The sequence below is a fragment of the Lepisma saccharinum genome, chromosome 11 (assembly GCF_977018435.1).
Source record: "Lepisma saccharinum chromosome 11, izLepSacc3.1, whole genome shotgun sequence".
NCBI classification, from domain to species: Eukaryota; Metazoa; Arthropoda; class Insecta; order Zygentoma; family Lepismatidae; genus Lepisma; species Lepisma saccharinum.
The window spans coordinates 11220485-11243416 of NC_139239.1; the positions used below are offsets into that span (position 1 = coordinate 11220485).

General features: G+C 38.0%; 1 protein-coding gene across 2 annotated transcripts; it reads left to right on the plus strand.

Annotated features, from left to right (window-relative positions):
* Window positions 1–959: 959 nt before the first annotated feature.
* Use1 (Vesicle transport protein Use1) lies at window positions 960–22510 on the plus strand. Of its 2 annotated transcripts, none has more exons than XM_083131681.1 (7): window positions 960–1499; window positions 6707–6784; window positions 9111–9189; window positions 15140–15287; window positions 18073–18248; window positions 20227–20368; window positions 22398–22510. In XM_083131681.1, the coding sequence occupies exons 2-7, from the start codon at window positions 6723–6725 to the stop codon at window positions 22433–22435; spliced, it is 645 nt and encodes a 214-aa protein (XP_082987807.1). In that variant the 5' UTR covers window positions 960–1499; window positions 6707–6722; the 3' UTR covers window positions 22436–22510. The 2 variants fall into 2 exon arrangements, with proteins under 2 accessions (XP_082987807.1, XP_082987806.1); XM_083131680.1 differs by having other exon boundaries at window positions 966–1499; window positions 6707–6756.
* The last annotated feature ends 422 nt before the right edge of the window (window positions 22511–22932 follow it).

Genomic DNA, 22932 nt, shown 5'->3' on the forward strand with positions numbered 1-22932 from the left:
TACAACATGCTCGATTTGTAAACATGGAATGAATCAATGTAAATTAATTTATTTTAAAATGCCTTTCTCCATTCAGAAGGATTTACATCATAATTTTCCATCCTTTTCCTCAGCATCCACCATCGATTTAGAAATCCAACATCAATAATTCGTTCACGAAAAGACGCAAGATCAGGCCTTGAATACACACATGTTTCACGGAAGAGTCCACAGCCTTCACTGCTATTATCTAACCACATCACAGAAAATACTCCAAAACTAAGCCTTCGAAGCAATTTTTGATTATGCCACTCCTGAAGATTGCTGACATACTCTGCAGAAATTGGATTTCGTACACTTTTACCCACTAGGAGAACATCCGCTCTGTTACTTATTAAATGTTGATGGAAAGTCTGTTCGTCAGGATTTTGGTACGTGCAATAGCCAAAGAATAGAAGACCTCCAACAATAATAGATGTTTTTACAGGCTTTGCTTTGGCATCTGCTATTGTTTCTACAACAACATCACGATAGTCAAAATATACACTTTCCAAATATTTACTCCATTTTTGCAAAATTGAATTACTGTGGATTTTTGGAAGTACAGAAGAAAATTTAGTACTCCAACGACTCCACTTATTGCTGCTTCGAAGCAGGTTCATTTTTTATTATACTGCAACAATCCTCTAGCAGAACACATTACCGCAGATTAACAACTTCACACAACAGATGAACGAGCGTCGTCCTTATTCAATAAGTACCTCACCGCGCAGCAGGCAGTAATTAATAAGTGACCGCAGAATTATCGTTAATTTAGGTTAAACAAATATCGGTTATGTGCCGATGATGCTCAGATTGAGATTTGTGTTCACCCTCTACAAGTTAATGTTCGATTTCCAACTGTAATTTCTTCTATTGTGCAGGACAATTAGTTTGTACACGGGATTATTCTTTAAGTAAATATGTCCACAACATGTTGAGCAGCAAATTGGGCTAAAACGAAAGACAAAAGATTGTTTTTCGATATAGTGACTTTTTGTTCCTACATATGTAATAAGGGCGTACTGTGACAGATATTTTGTAGCAAACAACGATTGTTAATATTAAATCTAATTTCATCCCATGAACTTCTCTACAGGACAAATCATAATATACAAATCGATCATTCAATGTTTCGTAGATTTGATGTTGGATTGATGTTTTATTTGGGTGAATTTGTTACTAACTTATATTTCTTTACCTAGGAGAAGAGTGAAATAAGGCCAGAACAAAAATATCAATTAGTTATTATACTAGTAACAGTGGTCGTTAATGAATGAGCAATTTGCCGTGCACTAAAATAAAGTGATAAGAAAGTACTAAGTTTCCATATGTCATCTAAGATCATCTGTTACTTGAACTAAAATTTATAGAATTGCGCTATGCACATGTCAAGATTGGAAATTAACTTACGGCGCCTACTATCGCAGTGTGAACATCTAGCTACAGAAGATCCAAGGAAAGACTGGAGACTAGCTAAGGTGTGTATATGCGTAATCGTGTGATATTTGATTATTTGAGTGATAGGCTATTGACCGTATTTTCACCGCATAATCGACGAACCCTGTTTTTCAGTCCAAAAATTGGTTTATAACATTTCATTGCGTATTCGGTGCATCAGATAACGAAACCAATGATAGCGGAATTTTTGGACACAGATGATTAGGTTTTTTTTAGGCCGCAACATCACATTTCACTTCAAGGTCACCTCGATTTATTTTACACTTATCCTTAACATTACTGAATTCTTCCACTTGTACCGCTAATTTTCCTTCTGACTTTGCCACTGCAATTCCCATTTCTTTCTTAATCTCTTCATGAACCTCGTTACACCATTCACGATGCAATCACAACTCTTCCCTATGTAACGAACCTGAGAGTTTAAGATTTTATATTTATAAGAAGTTAAGATTTTTTAAATGTTTGTTATTTCAAATAATGTGCAAGTTGTCACAGATAATTATACTTAGACTGATACAGTTGTAGTTGCAACTTTTATACATGTTTAGAAATACGTCAAAATCTGTTCGTGTTGACGTCACTTTCTAATCTCAGCCGAGGAAATGAACTAACCTGAATGTTTCTCACCTGACGACAGACTGAGTTTGAAAAACAATTGAAGGTGAAAAATAATAAGAACTTGGAAACGGAGAGAATTGAAGTATAGATTTTGGTTTTTCGAGTTTTCTTCTTGCCGATAAGTTGAAAGTAAACAATTAATTATGTTCTATTGACTTTCGCTTTATGTGAGGGAATATACCAACGTTAGTAGTGAATGTTCTAGTGTTGTACTGGTAAGTGATTATGAAATATACGCGTTTATAAAACTGCGTTTTAACTTTGAAAACAGTGTTGTGTTTTCTTTTCTACCCAGCAAGCCCTGATGATTTGCAGATTCTCATGTTCCCGACTAAAGGAGTAGCGGAGTAACTTTCTGACGACTGGTGTCCAACTGGAGTACGTTGCACCTAACACATTCCACACTAACTATTTTACTTTCTAACACTTGAAAACGCTGGAGCATTTCACTCTTATCTTCTTCGCTTTGTTTCACCTTACATTCTAACTTCTTGTTTTGTTCTTCAAATTTCACATCCATTTTCTCCGAGTTCACTAACAGCCGTCAGAGCATTTCCATCACATTCGCATTACTCATATCATCCCTTTTCTGATCTTACACTACATCCTCCCCAACGGATTCATTTTTCTCCGTCCCAATGAACTTTACACATCTAAACACTTTTTTCTTCTCATTCACAAAAGACTCTAACTCAACATTAGTCATACTTTCACATGAATTGTGTTTCCAAAGTTTACACTCGCTACATTCTATGCTTCCATCTTCGCTCAGCATCTTGCCACAACACTCTAAAGTAATGTCCCAGTTAATTTCAGGGGCGTCGTCTCTTAATTTAGGGGTAATATACTTTCTTCTTGCCATTTTTTTGCTAAACTGTCATGAAGAAATGATGTGCATTGATTTGGACTATATTCACGAGTATTCTGTGCATTCTAATCTTGCACCAAAGATAGTTTACCTAGTAATAAATAATGGCCCAAGTTCCTTTTGTTTTGTTGCAATTTCATCATGCTTTGAATGCAATTTTTACATGGTTCAATTTCTATGTACGTCTGTTAACATATACTACAGAGTTTTAGCGATTAAGATTTTGTTCCAATATATGCTTTCATGGTTAGGTTGGACAGGTCAGGTTTGGTTCTCTTAGCATTAAAATAAAGTCCCTAAATGCATTCTACTAAGGTTCTGATTTATTTCTACATTCATTCCCACTCTTCTACGATACTTACTGTCGCTTGTCAATGGAGAATACCTTGTCCATGGGAAGTGCACATGCTTGCATATGGTAATTTTTAAGTTGTTTTTTTTCGAGTCCAAGCAGTGGTTATTACTTTAAGGAAGGTTCAAATTTTTGTGTGGCAATGATTTCCAAAATTCTACGATAATTAGTCTTTGTGCTAGGAAGCGTTATCTAAATAATTATTAAGTACCTGTAATATCGGCACAATTTTTTTTTTAAAATGCTTAATATAATGGTCACACCCCACTTTTTGCCAAAAAAATTGGCATAAAATCTGCAACGATTATGCAGTGAAATATGGTATATTATGAAATAGAAGATACATGCCAGAACTGACGTAAGGTCTTTGAAAAAGATTATGACAACACCATCTTGTACTCCTCAACATTAAAATATTCTGCTGTGTGATATTACAGCATGTATCCCCCTCCCCCACATCTTCCAGAGCGAAAGATTGTAAATGGAAATAAGGTACTACTTTACTATACCAGAGACACCTGTCGATGATTTATTTCACACTTTTTTACATTGCTAACGTACTATTCTGTATTGCGGAACATTTATTTAGGTGAAATAATGAATTTCTAACGAAAATAATGTCTATTTCTTACATTAACGAGTACTTACTGTTCTTCCTTATTTCCACACAATATGGCGATAGCTTACCCGTTCATCGTGCGTTGTGACAGTGTTTTGTCGATTTGGAGTGTGCATGCAGTGTTGCAACCTTGTTCACTGAAAAATAACTAAATTAAAAAAAAAAAACACCACGAAATTTTTTCACGAAAAAAGTTCAATTTTTGACAGAAAGAGTAATTATTAAACCATTGACGTTAGCCCCAAAAACCATCCACGGGTAGCCCCAAAAACCATTGACGTTAGCCCAAAAATTCACGATAGCCCCACGTACCATCACGGGGACGAGGTATGCTTACTAGGTTAGGTTAGGCCTGTTAGGTTAGGTTCCATTAGCACTCCTTTAATTGAATTTAGCATATACGGACAACAACACGTCATCTAATAGCGAAAAGATGGCGTGGGTTGAAACACTGACTACGGCATTTATGTCATCAAACACTTGGAACATTGTGCTCTCATGCAGAAAGCAAATGGCGGCAGCAGCAATAGCACGTCGGAAAGAGATTTTCGTAGAAAACCACATGGATTCGCATTAAAATGGATCAAAACTACATTACCGAACATCAACAACGCTACAGAAAATGATTTGCGTAAGTACTTTCTCCTGTAAATTTGAAGAAATCCGTCTCTGGTATAGTAAAGTGTTACCGGAAATAACAGTGTATTCGGTCCAACTTCCAATTGGATGCTAATTTTGTTGGCATGAATGCACCTGTTCTACATCACATGAGTTAAGTCATGCATGCACACATCACGTTGTACATGGGTATAAGGATTACTCATTGCATTTTACTAACCCCAAGTCTTCACCAACTCTCCTAACGTTTTCCACTTCAAGTGCTGGGACTAAGGGAGTAAGCTTTGTTTGGAGTCTGTGCTGTAGTAGTTTGCAAAGAAGAGAAAAACCCATCTCATAATTTGTTGTAATAATGTAAAAATACAGACTTGTATTATGTGCCAGAAAAATATAAACACATGTAGGTCTTCATGTATTTAATTTATTACAATTAATGATGATTGTGTGTAATTTGTAAGAAAATTCCCATGAGTTACTTTTTGCAAGGAGTAAATGTAACTCAGATACTTTCTGAGCCATGTAACAGTAACTCAGTTACTTTTTACCTTTAACCGGTGACCACCCATTTTGTGTCGTAGAATCCTGTATAATAGTTTGACACCTGTCAAGCCTGGTTCTTCTTTGATATAAACAGCAATTGCTAAGCTCTTTCTTACTTAGTCATGAATATGTTCTACACCAATTTGTTAAAAAATAGTAACAGGTGCATTTGTGACATAGCATACTGTAAGGAGAGGTCATTGAAAAAGAAACAAAATTTAGGTAAAGAATTCTTTATATATCAAATAATCAAGAAGGATAAGAAAAGAAAACATTGAGATCCTGTTAGACTAAACAAAGAACATTATTTTTAGAAAAACAAAACTATAATGTCAAGCATGACAAAAACCACAATACATAAAAATTAACAAGAAAAGTTAGTAATTTTTTTTTTTTTTGCATCACACTCTTTGCAAATGTTGTAATTGCAAGTCAAACAAATTGACTTTTTGCACTCAAAGTAAACATTGAGGTCCTCTTAGACTAATCAAAGAAAAAAAATATTTTTAGAGAAAACAAAACTATAATGTCAAGCATGACAAAAACTTTCTATTTCACAGTCAGAATCACCACCTGCTTCACTGTCTTCAGATTCTAGGCTGTTATATCAAGCCAGAGCTACTTCCTCAGAGCCAGGATCCGTTACACGAATGCTATGTGACGTACTTGCTCTAGAAGCCATTCTAAATTATCCAAAAGCAAATGCAACCGATTCGCAAAGCACTACGTTAACAGTGACGTGGAGTCTCACCGACTCCGATGTGCTGTTTTCGTCACAAAGGCTGAACGAACACTGCCGCTAATAACATGTAGACAAACTATCCCCACTACTAGGAAGGTACTAGGTCACATGTTGCCGGCAGTGAAACCGTTTAAGAGTTATTGAAAGAATTTCTTCTTGAGGAGTCTCCCAAACTCCACGTCACCGGTCACGGGTTAAAAAGTAGCTTTATTAACACTTGTCGTTATAATAATTACACTTAACAGAGGCAGAAGGGCAACACAGAATAACCAAAATTCAATGAATTGTGTACCCAATTATCTGGAATCAATAAATATAACGCAGCTAGCAATATTTTCTCAAAGCATTCCTCCAACTGTGTCATTGACATCATAGGACCAACCTGCAACTAACTCAACACCCTTTCCCTCCCCTCCCTAACAATTTCCACGTCAAGGGCTGATAAGAACCATGTCAAAATTGGAAACCTAATGGATTAACATTGCCAAACAAAAAATTACAGTCACATTTTACGACCAGAAATTTCGAACACATTTCTCATCCTCTTGTACACATAACAAAAGTATCTTCCAGCATAGAGAAGTAAGAATCCTAGCTCAATAAGGACAATGAACTGATGCATCAAAAGTTACCAAAGTACTCAGATGTATATTTATGTTTTATGATATTACCATTACACATCCCATCCTCTTTACCTCTCAGTTTTATTTTAGTTCCAGGAGGACAACTACTGTAAATAGGAATTCATTATGCAAAGCACCATGTTTTCATGATGTAGACTCTTAAAATTATACAGAAATGGTATTCAAATAATATGTTCAATAGCTTAAAATAACCATGTAATTACTAACGGTGATTATTTCCTTTCAGTACATTGCATCCCTTGATGAAATGGTTTGTGATCTGCAGAAGATGGTTAAGTAAGTATAGAGGAAGAAGCTTAAGGCAGTAAGTTTATTGAAATTATATTCAGGCAAACATTCTTTATGCAAATAAATATTATTTTATGCACAAAGATAGGCATTTTTAAGTGATTGGCTTATTTAATTTTCCAAAGAATATATAAGAGTCTTGTATATAAATATATAAAATAGAATACATGCCATATCTTGGATGAGATGTGTCTTGTCTAGTAGGAATTACTATTGTATGGCTTGTATCTGTTATGATGCTTTCTAAATGGTGCATGGTATGAAACTCAGCCTATGTGGTAAATATAAACTTTCAGGGAGAACTAAATAACCATTGCATCTGCTCCTCTGTTCCTTCCAGCAATAGTAACCATTCTTCATTCCTCTACTAAGAAATTAAAATGAAATATATATGTATAATGAATAAGTTCCAACCTGCATGACCATTCTTATGTCATTTTCCTAATGAAGAGAGTGAGTTAATATATATCAATTACAGGGCAAAGGCCAAATTAGTTACACATACACTTCAATGAAGGAAATTACAAAATATAAGTTATTATTAAGTAATTTTTGGAGATGGTGGTCCAGTTGGTATGCCATCTGATGTAGGGTGACCAGACGTCCTCTGTTATCCGGACATGTCCTCCTTTGTTGGTGTCTGTTTGGCATCTGGGCAGATTTTTTAAGAATCTGTAAATGGCCTAATTTTTTTGGATAAATGCTTTCACTTATAACGATCAACCAGGTGTTATTTTACATGTAAAACATATCTCTTGAGGTGCGATAATTATTCTATCAATGCTAATTGACCACCTGGAAGCTCAACCACTATCATTTTGTCCAAATGAGCCTTCAACTCGTCCCAGACTGCAGTTCCTTTTCGAGTTATACATAATACGGGACACAGAAACGCGGAATGAGAAATTTGATTATTAAGTAATATTTACATTTTTAAATACCAAAGTGCAAGCCTCCATGACGGAGTGGTTAGCACACAGCGCTACGATGAAAAAGGTCCTTGGTTCGAGTCCCGAAATTGGAAAACATTGGCGGGCCTAGAAGTTGTAGTTGGGAGGGGCAAATTTCAGTTGGGTATCTCACCCCACAGCAAATCAATTCCAACCTACAGTTGCACTAATCTATACAAAGGAGAAGAAGTACTATAAACAGGAACAATATTGTTTTGCAAAAATAGGAATCCAGGGCTGGAATAGATTGTTGTTATATGGTTGGAAGAAGCACATTTTAGATACGTACCTATTTATAGCAATGGCAAATGTGCTGCAATTTTTTGCGGTGTCCTCTTTTTTGCCATGCCCTGTCCTCCTTTTTGAATGTATGTGCCTGGTCACCCTAATCTGATGACCATGTGGGTCCTTTACCTTATCGTATCTACTAACTTATTTGCTTTCTCAATTTATGAAAATATATTTAAAACTTCATCCTCCATTTTAATAGAACATTTTTGGCACAAGCATAAGAAATCAACTATTACTTCCCTTTCAGATGTGGAGATGATCCCTTGATTTATTCTATTCCCCAGTATCTCTATTTAGAGCATTTCAACCCTCAAACTTATTCAGGGCACTAACTTCTATACACTGGAAATTGGTGACAGATTTAAGAGAATTACTTAAGATAATGTGTGAAAAGTTGCAACATTAAGAAATGCAATACATTCTCAATATCATGTCCAGATATTATTAGAATAATTAAATCAAGAAGACTTAGGTGGGCAGGCCATGTGGCACGAATGGGAGAGGGTTTACAGGATTCTTGTTGGAAAACCTGATGGTAAGAGACCTGTAGGAAAGCCAAGATGAAGATGGAGGGACAACGTTGAGATGGACCTAAAGGAAATCGGTAGGGATGGAAAAGAGTATATAGATCTTGCTCAAGATAGGTACAGATGGAAGGCCTGTGTTGCTGCAGCCATGAACCTTCGGGTTTAAGAAGGCTAGAGAGTTAGTTAGTTAGTTAGTTAGTCATACATTCTCAATGAGTTATCATATATTAAAGTACAAATGCAGTGATGCATTTTATAGAAATAAATTAACATGTACCTGAATAATTGTATCTGAGATATCCAACAACTTCTCTATCCATTTGTTTTTTCCTAAAGCTTTGTATCTACATCTGGCAATGTAAGATTTTTCCCCCTCGTCATAAAGAAATTTGAGTATTCAAATATTCAGGTAGATATCAGTTTCTTTGAAGGTTGTGTTTATAATGTTGGCACAAGGCATGAAATTGTATATTGATTTATGTGATAAGTTTGTTGTAGCTTGTTTTGTACATGTATGATGTGTTGTGGACACATTTTTCTATTTGAATTGTATCATACCCTTTTTTTTCTTCAGTAAACCAAATAAGGATACAATGTCTGAGTACATCAGGAGAGTGGAATTTCTAAAAGGACTGATAGAGACCCAAAAATTGGTATGTGAACAAGTAATGTACAAAAATTAAATTTATACTTATGTTGTACAATATCCTAGATAAAATAAATTTGTCCCAGTGATTGATGATTTGTTGTGCACTTGATAGCTGTGATTTTTATTTTCATCCCCATTTCTTTGATTGTGTTCAGAAATTATAGTTTGGCATGATATACAACTTATTAAATGTAATGCAATCAGTATTCACCTTTCACATCTATAATCACCATCTATATCACATCTAAAAAAAGAGCCAACATCGAGAATATGTGGGGACCCTACTTCCACATCCCCTCTATATGTGCCTTCATGGCTGGTGCTTACCTTGCATCCATAAATTTAAATCAAAGTGTAAATTGTTTTTTTTTTTTTTAGATGTTCATATGTTGTGTAAGGGGTACTGATATTTATTTTTGACATTAGTATTATTTTCATTGTCTGTATACAAAACTGTATGTGAATAATGCTCTTATTTACACAATTTGATTATCATTTGGCATACATTTGGTCTTGCAGATTGTTCATGGTATTAGGCCTAAGTGCAAGAATAATATAGTTGTGAATACTTTTATTTGTTGACCAATGCAATCAAGTCCTTTGGCCCATTATCAGGAAGGAAATGGTGAAGAATCGATAAGTGTGTTTTTGTCACATGTTCTTTAATAGACATGCTAGGTGTTGGGATGGCTTCATGTGGTCCTAGAGGCTGACATTTTTGGAAGGCACTGGAATGTCAGCCTCTCTTGCACACCTAAAAACTGTATTCTTACAGGTAACTAGGCTGTGGCACCTTAATCCACAGACAATATAATTCTCTGTAGGGTTTACAGTCTTGTCATTTAATGTGTGTTGGTCAGGGGCGGCTCATGCTACTTATTGTTAGGAGGGCTGCATTCATAAAAAAAAAATACCTTACCTTAACTATTTGAAGATGAACTCCATGCGGCGGTCTTTCATTCAATTATTCATTTTTACTTGTACGATTTACCATTCAGAACACCAGATTATATATAACTTACTGCCAGAAAACAAATAAATAACTCTTGGAATCGATTCAAAAACTTAAACTATCACGCACTTACTGACAAGCGAAACGGATGCATTACATAACCGGTCACTGTTTCTCTCAGTAATCTCATGTTTATACGCGGTGGCTGCCATCATAGTGAGAGCTTTCTATTTCTACCACTTGGCAGCGCCACCGTACATTGGGTTGCGTTGAATGCAGACCCCTTTTTAGCATTGACAAGGGCCTAGCAGGGAGGGAAGTGGAAGCAGTGCTTACGTTAGAGATAACATGGAGATGTACTGGCAGTCCCCGAGGGGGAAGCTGCTTCATATACCAGTTTGCCGCTTATCGCGTACCTAGTGAATTTGAAAGCTCCACAAAGCGCAACGGGACGCAGTAAGATAGCGGAAGTATAAATATTTAACTTTTGCACTAATGGCAACAAAATATGCAACCCCCCTTCATCAGCCGCCACTGATGTTGGTGTTGTCCCTTCAGTCATTTCATCTAATCAGTTCACTGATAGGATAGGCACCGGGAGGGGGGGGGGAGTTTATATTGTTATGGCTGTGATTTTTTTAGAAGCAGCAATGTTTTATGTGTTAAAATATGAAAAATATAGATGAATATAAATAAATATTTACAAACCGAACAACCCCGGGAGACTCATTGTGTCCATCTACATTTCACCCGCTGAACGCATATCAGCCTTTCTAGACTCTCGCCTCCAACCCCTCGTCCAAGCCCTGCCTTCCTACCTCCGTGACACCAACCACTTCCTTAACATCATCCAAAACTTACCATCCCTACCACCAAACGCCATCCTCACAACAGTTGATGTCACATCCCTCTACACCAATATTCCCCATGCCCATGGCCTCCGTGCCACGGAATCATTCCTTAACAGCCGACCCAAACCCCACAATCCCAGCACTTACTTCTTGATACAACTAGTCAACCTTGTACTTACCTGCAACAACTTCTGCTTCAGTGACCAACATTACCTCCAGATATGTGGCACAGCTATGGGTACCCGCATGGCCCCCTCTTATGCCAACCTGTTCATCGGCAGGCTGGAACAGGAATTCCTTGACTCCCAGCAACTGAAACCACTCCTCTGGCTAAGATTCATAGATGACATTTTCCTCCTCTGGACACATGGCGACCCCTCCCTCACTACATTCCTAAACCAACTTAACGACTTCACCACCCTCAAATTCACCTGGTTCCACTCAAAAGACCAAGTGACCTTCCTAGATGTGGACATCCACATTGTGGGAGATCACTTGGAAACTTCCATACACATCAAACCGACCAACCACCTCCAGTATCTGCACTACTCCAGTTCACACCCCTACCACACCAAAAACCCAACCGTGGCTACCCCTCCACCCTCATCAACAAACAAATCACTAGAGCCACCTCCCACAACTGCACCAAACAACCCAAAACCAACCTTCCAGCTCTGATCACCCAATATCACCCCCACATTACGAAAATCAGACATACCCTCCACTCCCTCCTCCCCATCCTGCACAGTGATCCTGACACCAGGGACATCTTTCGGGATAAACCGAGGTCGTCTTCCGTCGCCCCCCCCCCCAACCTCCAAAACATCTTGGTCTGAAACACTTCCACCCTTTCCACACCTCTCCCCCCAGCTCACAGGTGCAACAAACCCAGATGCAAGACCTGCCCCATAATTATCACCTCCCCCACCCTCCTGATCCCCACAGCAGCAGGTGAGTTCACCCTTCACCCTAAGGGCACCTGCCACTCATCCAATATGATTTACACCCTCATCTGCCAAATCTGTGGCAACTTCTACTTAGGCGAAACCTCCACCCCCTTGAACCTAAGGATTAATAATCACCGTTCCTTAACCCAAAACTCCGATTTCACAGTTGCCATCCACACCACCTTCAATAACTGTTTCCGTGTTGCCATCATCCATCTTTTACCCCCCCCCCCCACACTCTGACACATCTTTCCACAGGCGATGGGAAAGGGCCTATATAGCAGGCATGCATGCCATTATACCCTCTGGACTCAACCTAGCCAACCAGTAACCCTTTCCTCTCCTCATCGAAACCACCCACCTTACAGTAAACACTGGTTAACGTACTTTTTGTTCTCTATCAACTGTTTCTGGCAACACTGACTGTAGTGATGCTACGGTCAGTATTCTGTGCCTCTACTCTACGTGACACCGATCTATCTATCTTCTACTTTGAAAATGCGATATATATCGCGAAATATTGAACTATTTCTCTTCGTGTGGTAAGCGTTTACTGTCTCCCTCATCATTTGTATACAGCGTGTTTCAAAAAGAATATACGTATTTCGCATGCATATATTTATTAAACTTTAAAACATACGAAGATTAAACTTGACACACATACTTACGAACCTCTCAAGTTCAGATTACAGATGTTCAATATGTCCTCCAGCAGTGACACGAACAATATCACATCGATACTCAAATTCCTCCCATACTCGGGCAAGCATGTCCTTCGTCACTGATGTTACGGCAGTACCGATCCGGTTCTTCAACTCTTCCAGGTTCTGTGGGAGTGGTGGTACATAAACATTGTCTTTAATGAAACCCCACAGGAAGAAGTCACAGGGTGTCAAATCTGGTGACCGTGGAGCCCAGCTGATACATGCTAAGTCGCCAGCTCCTTGACGACCAATCCAACGGTTCGGTAGAGTTTCATTCAGATAATCACGCACTTGGCGACTCCAGTGAGGGGGTGCCCCATCTTGTTGAAAAATGAAGTTGTCTTCGTGCAGCCTCAGAAACAACCAGTTTTATAACATAGAGAGATACTGCTGACCGTTAACCGTGTTTCCATCAAAGAAGAATTGGCCGTAAACAGATGATCGAGATATCGCGCAAAACACATTCACTTTGGGCGAATCTCGTACATGTTCAATGAATGCATGTGGGTTCTGTAGGCCCCAAATGCGAACATTATGTTTGTTTACCTGACCACGGACATGAAACGCAGCTTCATCACTAAACACGATGCGTTGTGCGAAAGTGTTGTCATTGTCAATAGCATCAAGAATCTCGTTACAAAATGCCACACGTTTGCGTTTGTCATCAGGACGCAGAGCTTGTAACAGCTGTACCTTGTACGGCTTCATAACCAGCCGACGTCTCAAAACACGCCAAATTGTTGTTATAGGAAGTTGAAACTCCCGACTGGCACGACGAGTTGATTTTGAAGGGCTACGTTGGAAAGCAGTTTGAATTCGTGCAACATTTTCTTCAGGAACACGAGGGCGGCCAGGACTCCTTCCTTTACATACACATCCTGTATCTACAAACTGTCGATACCATCTGCGAATGTTCCACCCATTCGGAGGATCAATTTGGTACCTCAACCTGAAACGTCTTTGCACTGTAATCAAGTAATTGAACTTCGCAAACTCGAGAACACAAAATTATTTCTGCTGCGGAGTAGCCATTTCAAACAACTGACGGTTACCAAGCAAAACAGAACACAACTGACATCTAGCGGCTATTATATAAACTAGACTATGTATTCGTTTCTCTAATAGCCGAGCCGGGGCGCAGCGATCGATAGTTTGGACAAAATAATACTTTGTAATAAAGGTAAAAAAGGTAAAGTGTTCCCCTGTGCTTAGCACCACGCCATGAAGGCGTATAGGGGGTGTGGGGGTAACGCCCCACACTTTCTTGATCCGGTCGTGAGTGGGGGTGATGTGATCAGCATCACGCCCCTGACCGCCTTTACCCCCCAGGGTTTCCCCCAGGTACCCATGTTATTCGACGCTGGGTAGGCGCCGGGGCCGCTTCCACCGTTAGAAAAGTTCCCGGATTTGAACCGGCCGGGGATCAACCCCGGGACCTTTAGCATGGTAGTCAGATGCGTTACCGACTGAGCCACCGCGGCTACATTTTCTATAGTGGCAATCAGGATTTGCAATATGCCTGGACTGGATAAAACATACATTGATCTAAATTTGAATTGTGTAAATTTTAGTGAAGTAATGAGTTAGTTATGTTGTTATACTTTGTAATACGTATATTATTTTTGAAACACGCTGTGTATATATAGATGATGAAAATGTTCCTATATTATTTTTATTTCAGTCCTTCCTTCATCTGATTAATGAAAAATAGCAATTAAAAATTTGTACAGAAACCTTAAAAGTTATTTTAAAACTGGGCATAACAGGGCCAGTGGGGAGAAAATCTGAGATATCTTGACTTTTGTTGCTTTCTGCCCCCACCTCACCCCTTGGTTCCACAACCCTTACGCTGAACATTGAACAGATGGTGTTTCCAGTTTGTGCCGGAGGCTGGAGTAATAAAATAATCTGAAACAGACAGATATATTAGGGTAGGCCTGACCTCCAGGTCTCTTGCGAGGCTTCAGCACTGAATACAAGACATGAGATGTTAGGTATTGAGTTCTTGTTTTACATTCACTTTATGCACAGAAGGGTAATCAGGATAAGACTTACAGTTTAAGCTGGGATCCGAATCACTATGTGCCTTCATCGGGTGTCAATCCCGGGGCCTCTTGCTTTTAAGGTGACTGCTTTACCACTATGCCATCTGGGAGCCTGCATGAGATGTTAGCATGCAATACAATAATGACATATATTTGCCAAAGCAGTGATTCATGGTAAAATAACAGTTAGAATGTTCCCTACCAAATAATCCAAAATTACCTTGTGATTCACCACATTTTCTATAGTGGCAATCAGGATTTGCAATATGCCTGGACTGGATAAAACATACATTGATCTAAATTTGAATTGTGTAAATTTTAGTGAAGTAATGAGTTAGTTATGTTGCTCAGCCAGGGTCCTAGGTTTGAACACTGATTGTCACACTTTTCATTAATATTTCAACGAGATATTAGAAGCAGTGATATTATGTGAAACTTTTGTGTATCTCTTCCAGTCAACTCCAGCAGAAAAAGTCGTGGCCGCTCAGCTTCTTTCCCCAGGCCCAGTGTCCTCATCAGAAGTTATAACTAAGGAGATCCATCACAAAACTACATCCAGATACACAAAAGAACTACGAGAACAGCTTTTCCAGAAAGAAAGAGGTATGGGACACCCCAAACTTTTTTTTTTATGTTCAGTACCATTGCAATATTTCTGTGATTGGTGGCAGGTTATATTACGAGGGCAGGCTGAAAAGTAATGTCTGCTATTTTTTTGTGACGGTGTAAACACATTTTGGATTTTGAACAACCATGCATTGTACTCTTCAGACTTTCCCCCCTCTCCATTCCAATTTTCAAACTTCTATCACCAGGGATTGCTGAACTAGAGTGAGGGAAATGGCAGCGTGTAACCATACTATATAGTGGACACCTGAAACTGCGTGAATTGGAAGTTGAGTGTTCCTCAGGAAGGTTTTTCATTGTGATCATGAACAGTGCTGACATTACACATTAATTGCCATAAGAAGCCTTCATTCTCTGATGAATGTCAATTGGGGACACATTTTCTGCAGTTAGAAACTCTGTCACCACATGCAGTTTCAGGTGCACCGACATAGTAAGGTTACATGCTGCCATTTTCCTCGCTCTAGTTCAGCAATCCCTGGTGATAGAAGTTTGAAACTTGGAATGGAGAAAGGGGAAAGTCTGAAGAGTACAATGCATGGTTGCTTAAAATCCAAAATGTCTTTACACTGTCACAAAAAAATAGCAGACATTACTTTCCAGCCCACCCTCGTACATTTAACTTACACTAAAGATAATGCCTCAAAATAAAGTTTCAGGTTTTGTAAGTGCCAAGCAGTGTTAGGAAAGTTACTTTTTAAAAGTAACAGAGTTACTGGTATTTGAAAAGTAATCATGAGATACTTTTACATTTGCTTTCTGTTGGCCATTTTCTTGCAAACAAATTACACACAATCAATCATCACAATCATTAATTGTGATAAAATAACTATATGTATACTTACATGTGTTTTATATTTCTGGTACATAATGTATGTTTCGTATATTTATATTATTACAAGAAATTTAAAAATGATGAAACAAGGATCTTTGCTTGAATGATCATTCATTTAATTTTACTCTCTCTCGAGACATTTATTTATCTCAACACTTACTTTCAGTAAAGAGTGACTTCTTCCTACCTGCAAATGAATGCAGCAATCCACCCAAAACACTGACATATTGCAATCAATTCTTGATCGTGCAATTCCCAGGCATTCAGATGTCACAGTGCCCCGATATTGGCAGCAATGGGTACGTGAGAGCACCTACACATACCATGGAGGTTCCTGTAGAATAAAATTGACCACACCAGGGGAAGATCGCAGTATTGTGCGTCAAGCATTAAGCAAACACGTCACATCTGCTACCTGGACAGATGTACAGGACTCCACAACACCCCATGTCATCCCGCACCACTGGGTTTAGACTGTTAGCAGCCAGACTACGGATTCTCCGTCCTATGCGGAGGCTGCCGTTAACACCAGAGCACAGGATTGGAATGGTAACATCGTAGTGTAGTGAGTCATAGGGTATGGCCTCGGATCACCTCTGGTAGTGGTTCGTGGGACTCTGATTGCACAGTGGTACGCCACGGACATCCTGCATCCTCATGTGTTACCAATCATGAGAAAGCATATTGGTAGTCTTTCAACAAGACAATGCTCGTCCACACACGGCACATGTGTGTATCGTATCAATCCCTAAGATTGTATATTTATTTTTATTAAAGTCTCTCTGAACGCTTCACGTTGACCAGGGCATTCACTGGTTTTTCTCAGTTGTCTCAACCTCTGAGGCATGTTTACAATGCATTGTGTTGTGCCATGCAAACCTCCTGAGCATTCAGGAAACAGGTAATACTTCTGGTTATAGAGTCAGAAGTTTGCATGGTAGCAATTAAATAACACGATTCGGCATAGAGGAAGAGCTCGATGGCCTGGTAATATAGAGGTGAGACAAGCTGAGGGGGGACTGACTTTTGGGATTGAGTGGAGAGAGAGAAGGTGGTCAGCAAGGCAGTAGGTCAGAAGTGGAACGACGCTCTGGTCGACGAATTGGAGAAGCTTACAGAGGACTTCGCTTATTTGATTCAGCTAAAGACTTCAGATAGACAGGTAATATTCCTACACCCAGCCATGATTCAGGTACAACGGTTCATAAAACCCAACGAGTGACCATTGTCTTTTCTGTAGTCTAGTTCCTTAGTGTGATTTTGTACCTTTCGCATTGCCAAGCATTAACTCGTCATGCCAATGACGAGTGGTCTCATCAAGAGGATGAATGATGAGTAGTTTACATCACCCCAGCAATTAATTGCATAAACAACTGCTTCAGATCCCCTCATTCTTTAGAATGACACGGTATGGACTGCTTGCATCATTTTGAGGTACTCCCATGGCCAGCAAGATCCCCTGATCTGTCCCCAATAGAATGTGTGTGGGACCAGCTCAGACATCAACTCCGACCCAGTGCCCATCTGCAGGATATCGAGGGGTTACAACTACTGTGGGATACAACGGCTCTACAACTCGTTTGATCTGATTTTGTAGTCATTGCAAAACAGTCACATTATCTGTCAAAAATTGCAGTTTCATTTCATTTCCACCACTCCTTCTAGGTGCTTCATTTTTTTTGTCAATGAGTGAGTGTACTTTCTACATCAGCATTTGTTTCGAACGGGCTCCAGATGACTCTGAGTAGGAAAACTTTAATTATGACCACAAGGTATTAAATTTGGATGTTGATAGGAGTGCATGATGATTGTTAATGCATAAAGTAACATTGATATTTCATCAAATAACATGCAAGACTTTTGAGACTTTACTCACAGATTAATGAAAACCATAGTTCCCTTGTCAATTTTTTTCTATGCATTCAGTTTCAGATGATGGTGTACGGCAGAGAAAGCAAAAGACATCAGATGAAGATTTGGATGTTCTCTTGAAGTACCACCATTCCATGCAGGAAAAGATAGCAGAAGATATGCTTATTTTAGCAAGAAATCTTAAGGAGCAATCCAAGTTGGCACATGACATCATCAGGAAGGACACAGAGGTAAGAATTCGTTAGAAACTTTTCAAACCTTAAGTGTCATTAAGAAGAAAAATAAGTTACTGACTACAGTGCAATTAAAATACATGTTAAAAATATGTCATTGTCATGAAGGTCAAAATTTGACAAAATTTCTTGTAAATCAGAACCACTCAGTTTATTGATACACTTGAGTTCCACGCTCAGAAAATAAAGTTTAAACCAGCTATTCTCTTCTCTCTCTCTATCCTAACTATTGTTGCAATATGTGTGCATAGCCCACTTGTTTATCAGCAATAGTCAGGTTTAAAGTTTCACTTACATTAGTGAAATGAGATGATGAAAAAACATTTTGAGGATCCCATGTCGTCTTTGTCAATTTATTTTCATCATACTTCACGAAACTCCAAAATAGAAAGAACTAGTAAGAAGAATCATTGTTGCTAACTATTGATTCTTTTAAACTTTCTCCATGAAACGAGATAAAAATAACTTGACAAAGCAGATCTTTTGTTCAAATTGCAGTACTTTTTTTTTAAAGTAAGAATTTTCCACTGTAGAAAACACTGATTTTACACAAATAATATATCAATATCCCAAGATTAAGTTCAGAACTAGGATGGCATCACCTCCATAACAAAAGTGTAACACTACAACTGTGGATGCAAAATAATACAGTTATTTAGGTGTTTTTATGTTTAATTTTTCATGCAATGTTTCATCTGGTTTCCAAGAACTTTCTCCAGCCAAGATAACCACACGCATACATGACAAGTTACTCTACATTTCTAAGGAATGTCCTTGTTTCTTCCTAGGAAAATGTTTTTTTTCCACCTTGCTCCACCTCCCCAGGTGTCACAACCGGTTGTTTCTTTCCTTCCCCTTCATCTTGTGACCTACTCTGTTGTGTTGTGTGGTTATCTTGGCTTGAGAAAGTTCTGGGAAACCAGGATGAAACATCACACAAAAATAAAATACAGTAAACCCTCGTTAACACGAATCCCAAGGGACCGAAAATTCAAGGGTTCGTGTTAAAAAAATTTGGTGCTAACCGGGGATACAGTTCTTTCTACACATAAACCTGATGCAGCAGAATTAAGAATTTTGTCACGATCTTTAAGTATTGCAGATAATGTGGATTTGGCAATTTCATACTGCTCAGCAATTGTCGTTTTGTTCAATGCACCACGGTCTACTTCCTCTAGAATTTTTAGTTTTGTTTGCAGATCTATGCCTGTCTGCTTCCTCTTAGCCGTGACTCCCCATCTTACTGCTTGCAACTTGATGTTACTCGTACTGGCTACGTTTTAAAGAATAGAAAAACACATCTGTACACACAACTGAATTTGTTGGTTAAATACGTATAAGCTCAGTGTTGACGCGATGATCGTGATTGTCGAGCAATTGCACCCAAGTTTTAATCTTGATGTTACTCGTACTGGCTATGTTTTAAAGAATAGAAAAACACATTTGAACACATTGTTGATCTGAATCTGTTGGTTACAATACTGTATAAGTTGATTGTTGACAAGATGATGAGATTGTTGAGCAATTTCTTACATACCTAATAGAGGAACGACACAAAGAAAATTATGAAAAACTTTGAAAGTTTGTGTTAAATGAGATCTAATGACACAACGGACTAAAGAACAGTTTGTAATTCATGTTAACCAAGTGTTAGTCTTAAGCGATTTTGTGTTAACGAGGGTTTACTGTAATAATCACTTAAAATAACTGTATATTATTTTGCATTTATAAAAAGTGGTTATGTGAACCTTTAAGAAAATCTAGATGTACAGCTGTGATGGGTTTGCACTTAAAAATAATGTAACAACATATTATTTATAGAATTTGGTACAATTTCATTATATTTACTAAATCAATGTTACATCTACGCCATCGGGGAGGCCCCTGTTCCCTCATATGAATTTTTCTTCATTACACATGATAACCATACTAGTAGATCTGTGTGTTATTTATTCACTTATCATTATATTTACAGACAATAGATAAGTCTTCAGGTTTAGCAGATCAGAATTTTTCAAGACTGAAAGTTGAATCCGAAAGGCTCGAGGATCACAGCAAGCGGGCATGTAAATGCTGGATATGGGTGATGATGGTGGTTGTAATGGCTGTATTTGTAGGTAAGTGATAATTAATTTATAATGTAAAACCAGTTTCACTTCTTTTCAATTATATGTTGTAACAATGAAGTTCACTGAAACTTTGTAGTTGGTAAGATTCAGCTATTGATAATCTACAATCTACCTCAAAACAGTAATAAAGATTGAATTTAAAATACGCATAAACATTATAAATCAAATACAAGTGCAGTAATTACAGTCAGCTCTCTCTTCAAAGACCCCAGGAATATCATGCCTCTTGAAGTAACGCCCCTTTTCCTAGGAATTGTGAAAAATTTGGGGGAAAAAAAAGGTCGAAAATTTGAAGGAAATCGGCCAAAAAATATGTTTGTTGCTGTGTTGCAATTCTCATTGCAAGTATTGTACCACATGTAAAGACCTCTATTTTTGACTACATATACTTGGCCATTGAGGTTTCGGTCACTGGGAAAACCATGCAAGGTGGTGGCCATGTGATTCTTGCCACTGTGCAATATTAGGCTGATGTGCGGTCTTGTTGGTTTGAACATTTTGACGGCAATTCAGTGGTTGTAACTGCACTTGCGGGTTATCCTTTAAAATCGGAGGATGCCCACCGTTAAAATAATAGTTTTACTTATAAAGAACTTATAATTTTCAGTGCCCAACTGTTATATTAGGTCCCTCGATTCAAAGCTTCATATTTTTTTGAAACACAAAAGGGCTGGGCTACCTTTTAAAATAAATTGTTATTTCATTAATTCCTGGGAACCATTCAAGGTAGTACAGTAAAATAGAGAGTTCACAGTATCTTGTGAAAATCTTTAAAATTATGTCTGCACTGTATCGACATGCACCTGGATTTTGATCTTTGAATTTTTGGAACATCATTGAACACCTTTAAAGTTTTTAAGGTATTTAGAAGAAGAAAATGTTTGTATTTTTTTAAAGTTTGTGCAAAATTTCAGCTATGGTTGGAAGATTTAATATCTCACAATAATTGCCATAAAAAACTAATGTCGGGTAACTTGTGGGTAGGATCTAAGCCCCACGACAGGTTAAGTTTGCAGACGGTTTTATGTATTAATCCACTTGATAATGCCACTAAGCATCCGCATGCCAGTCTCGCCTTAACCGCCGGACTGTTTATATGACAGACAGCGAGAAAATCAGCACTATTACAGCGGAACTACATGGTGCGTGCACGTTTGGGTTTATATATGCGAAAAGTTGCTGCAAACTTAACCTGTCGCGGGGCTTAGAACTCCTACCACTGGTGGAGTGACTGGAGAAGGGAGGAGGTGGTAGGTACTTCTATCACATTTAATCAGTGCTTTTTTTTCTGGGAAGAAAAGTTGGTTTGTTCATCATAAGAACTACTTTAAAAACATTGTGGTATGTTAATAAATAATCACCTATAAAACAGGTGCTGGTACGGCATACCATTGCATATCACAAGAAAAAAACCCACTGCATTTAATGGTATCTCGTTACCTGAAGATGAGCAAAAGATATCAATCCTTTTATGACCATTATTTCCAATGTTCTGTATTTATATTGTGACACAACCAAGCATGTCAACGTTCTTTGTTCTTTTTCGTAAGTCTGAAAAATTAAATGTTGAGGAATGTTAATGAGGAAGAGATATTTTCACATTGGGAGATCATCCAAGCAGTTACAGCGTAACGTGTGGTCAACACAAGGAACCCCCAGTCGTTATTGTAGGTTTCATGGTCAGGTTTCGCTACCCATTACAAGGTTGATAATATATTCAAGTATTCATTAAACTTTATTGAATTAGTCATTTCACCATAATTCCAACAAATTTCACAATTTTCTGCTCAATGCTACTGGCAGATAAATCGGATGATAAACCTAATCTCTCAGGTAGACTTTTCACAAGCCTAAGATCGTTATTTAAATATGTGCTTCTCTTAGATCATTAGTATGAATATGTGCTATTCAGCATGGCGTTGTATTAGAGAAAAAATATTAGATGATGCAATTTTACATATTGATCGTACACAATTCTCTGTTCATTAGATTAATGCATAAAATTGCTTATTTCCAGGTATGGTAATGTTTATGAAAGTCTTTAGAAAAAGATGAAAAAGGTCATTGGCCATCATCAAGAAATATTTATTGTTGTTCTGTTTATTTCATGTATATTTTGACATATGTAATAAAAAAACATCAAATTATTTTCATTTATGCACTTAATTTAAATGTAAATATGTATGCAATATTATTCATTCTGCATTACAAAGGCATAAAGTGATATTGTGACAGTATAATTTTTAATTGTTAGTACATGGAAGCCTCTTCCGATGGCCATCTTTCCAGGTGCTTGCTTTCCAAATGTGCTGTGATGAAAAAAAAAAAAAAGAACAGCCAATTGGTGTGAATTACAAGACACCAATGGAAGTGAAATTTATACATTTTCCCTCCAAATAATGAGTCCTTAAGAAAAGAAAATAATGATTATAATTTTACACTAAAAGTTCTTCATTGGTCACCACAAAAAACTAAAAGTCCATGGTTGACCTCATATCTTCGGAAGTCCTGCTTTTGCTTTAAAATGAACAGGAATGCAAGTAAGTGCAGGG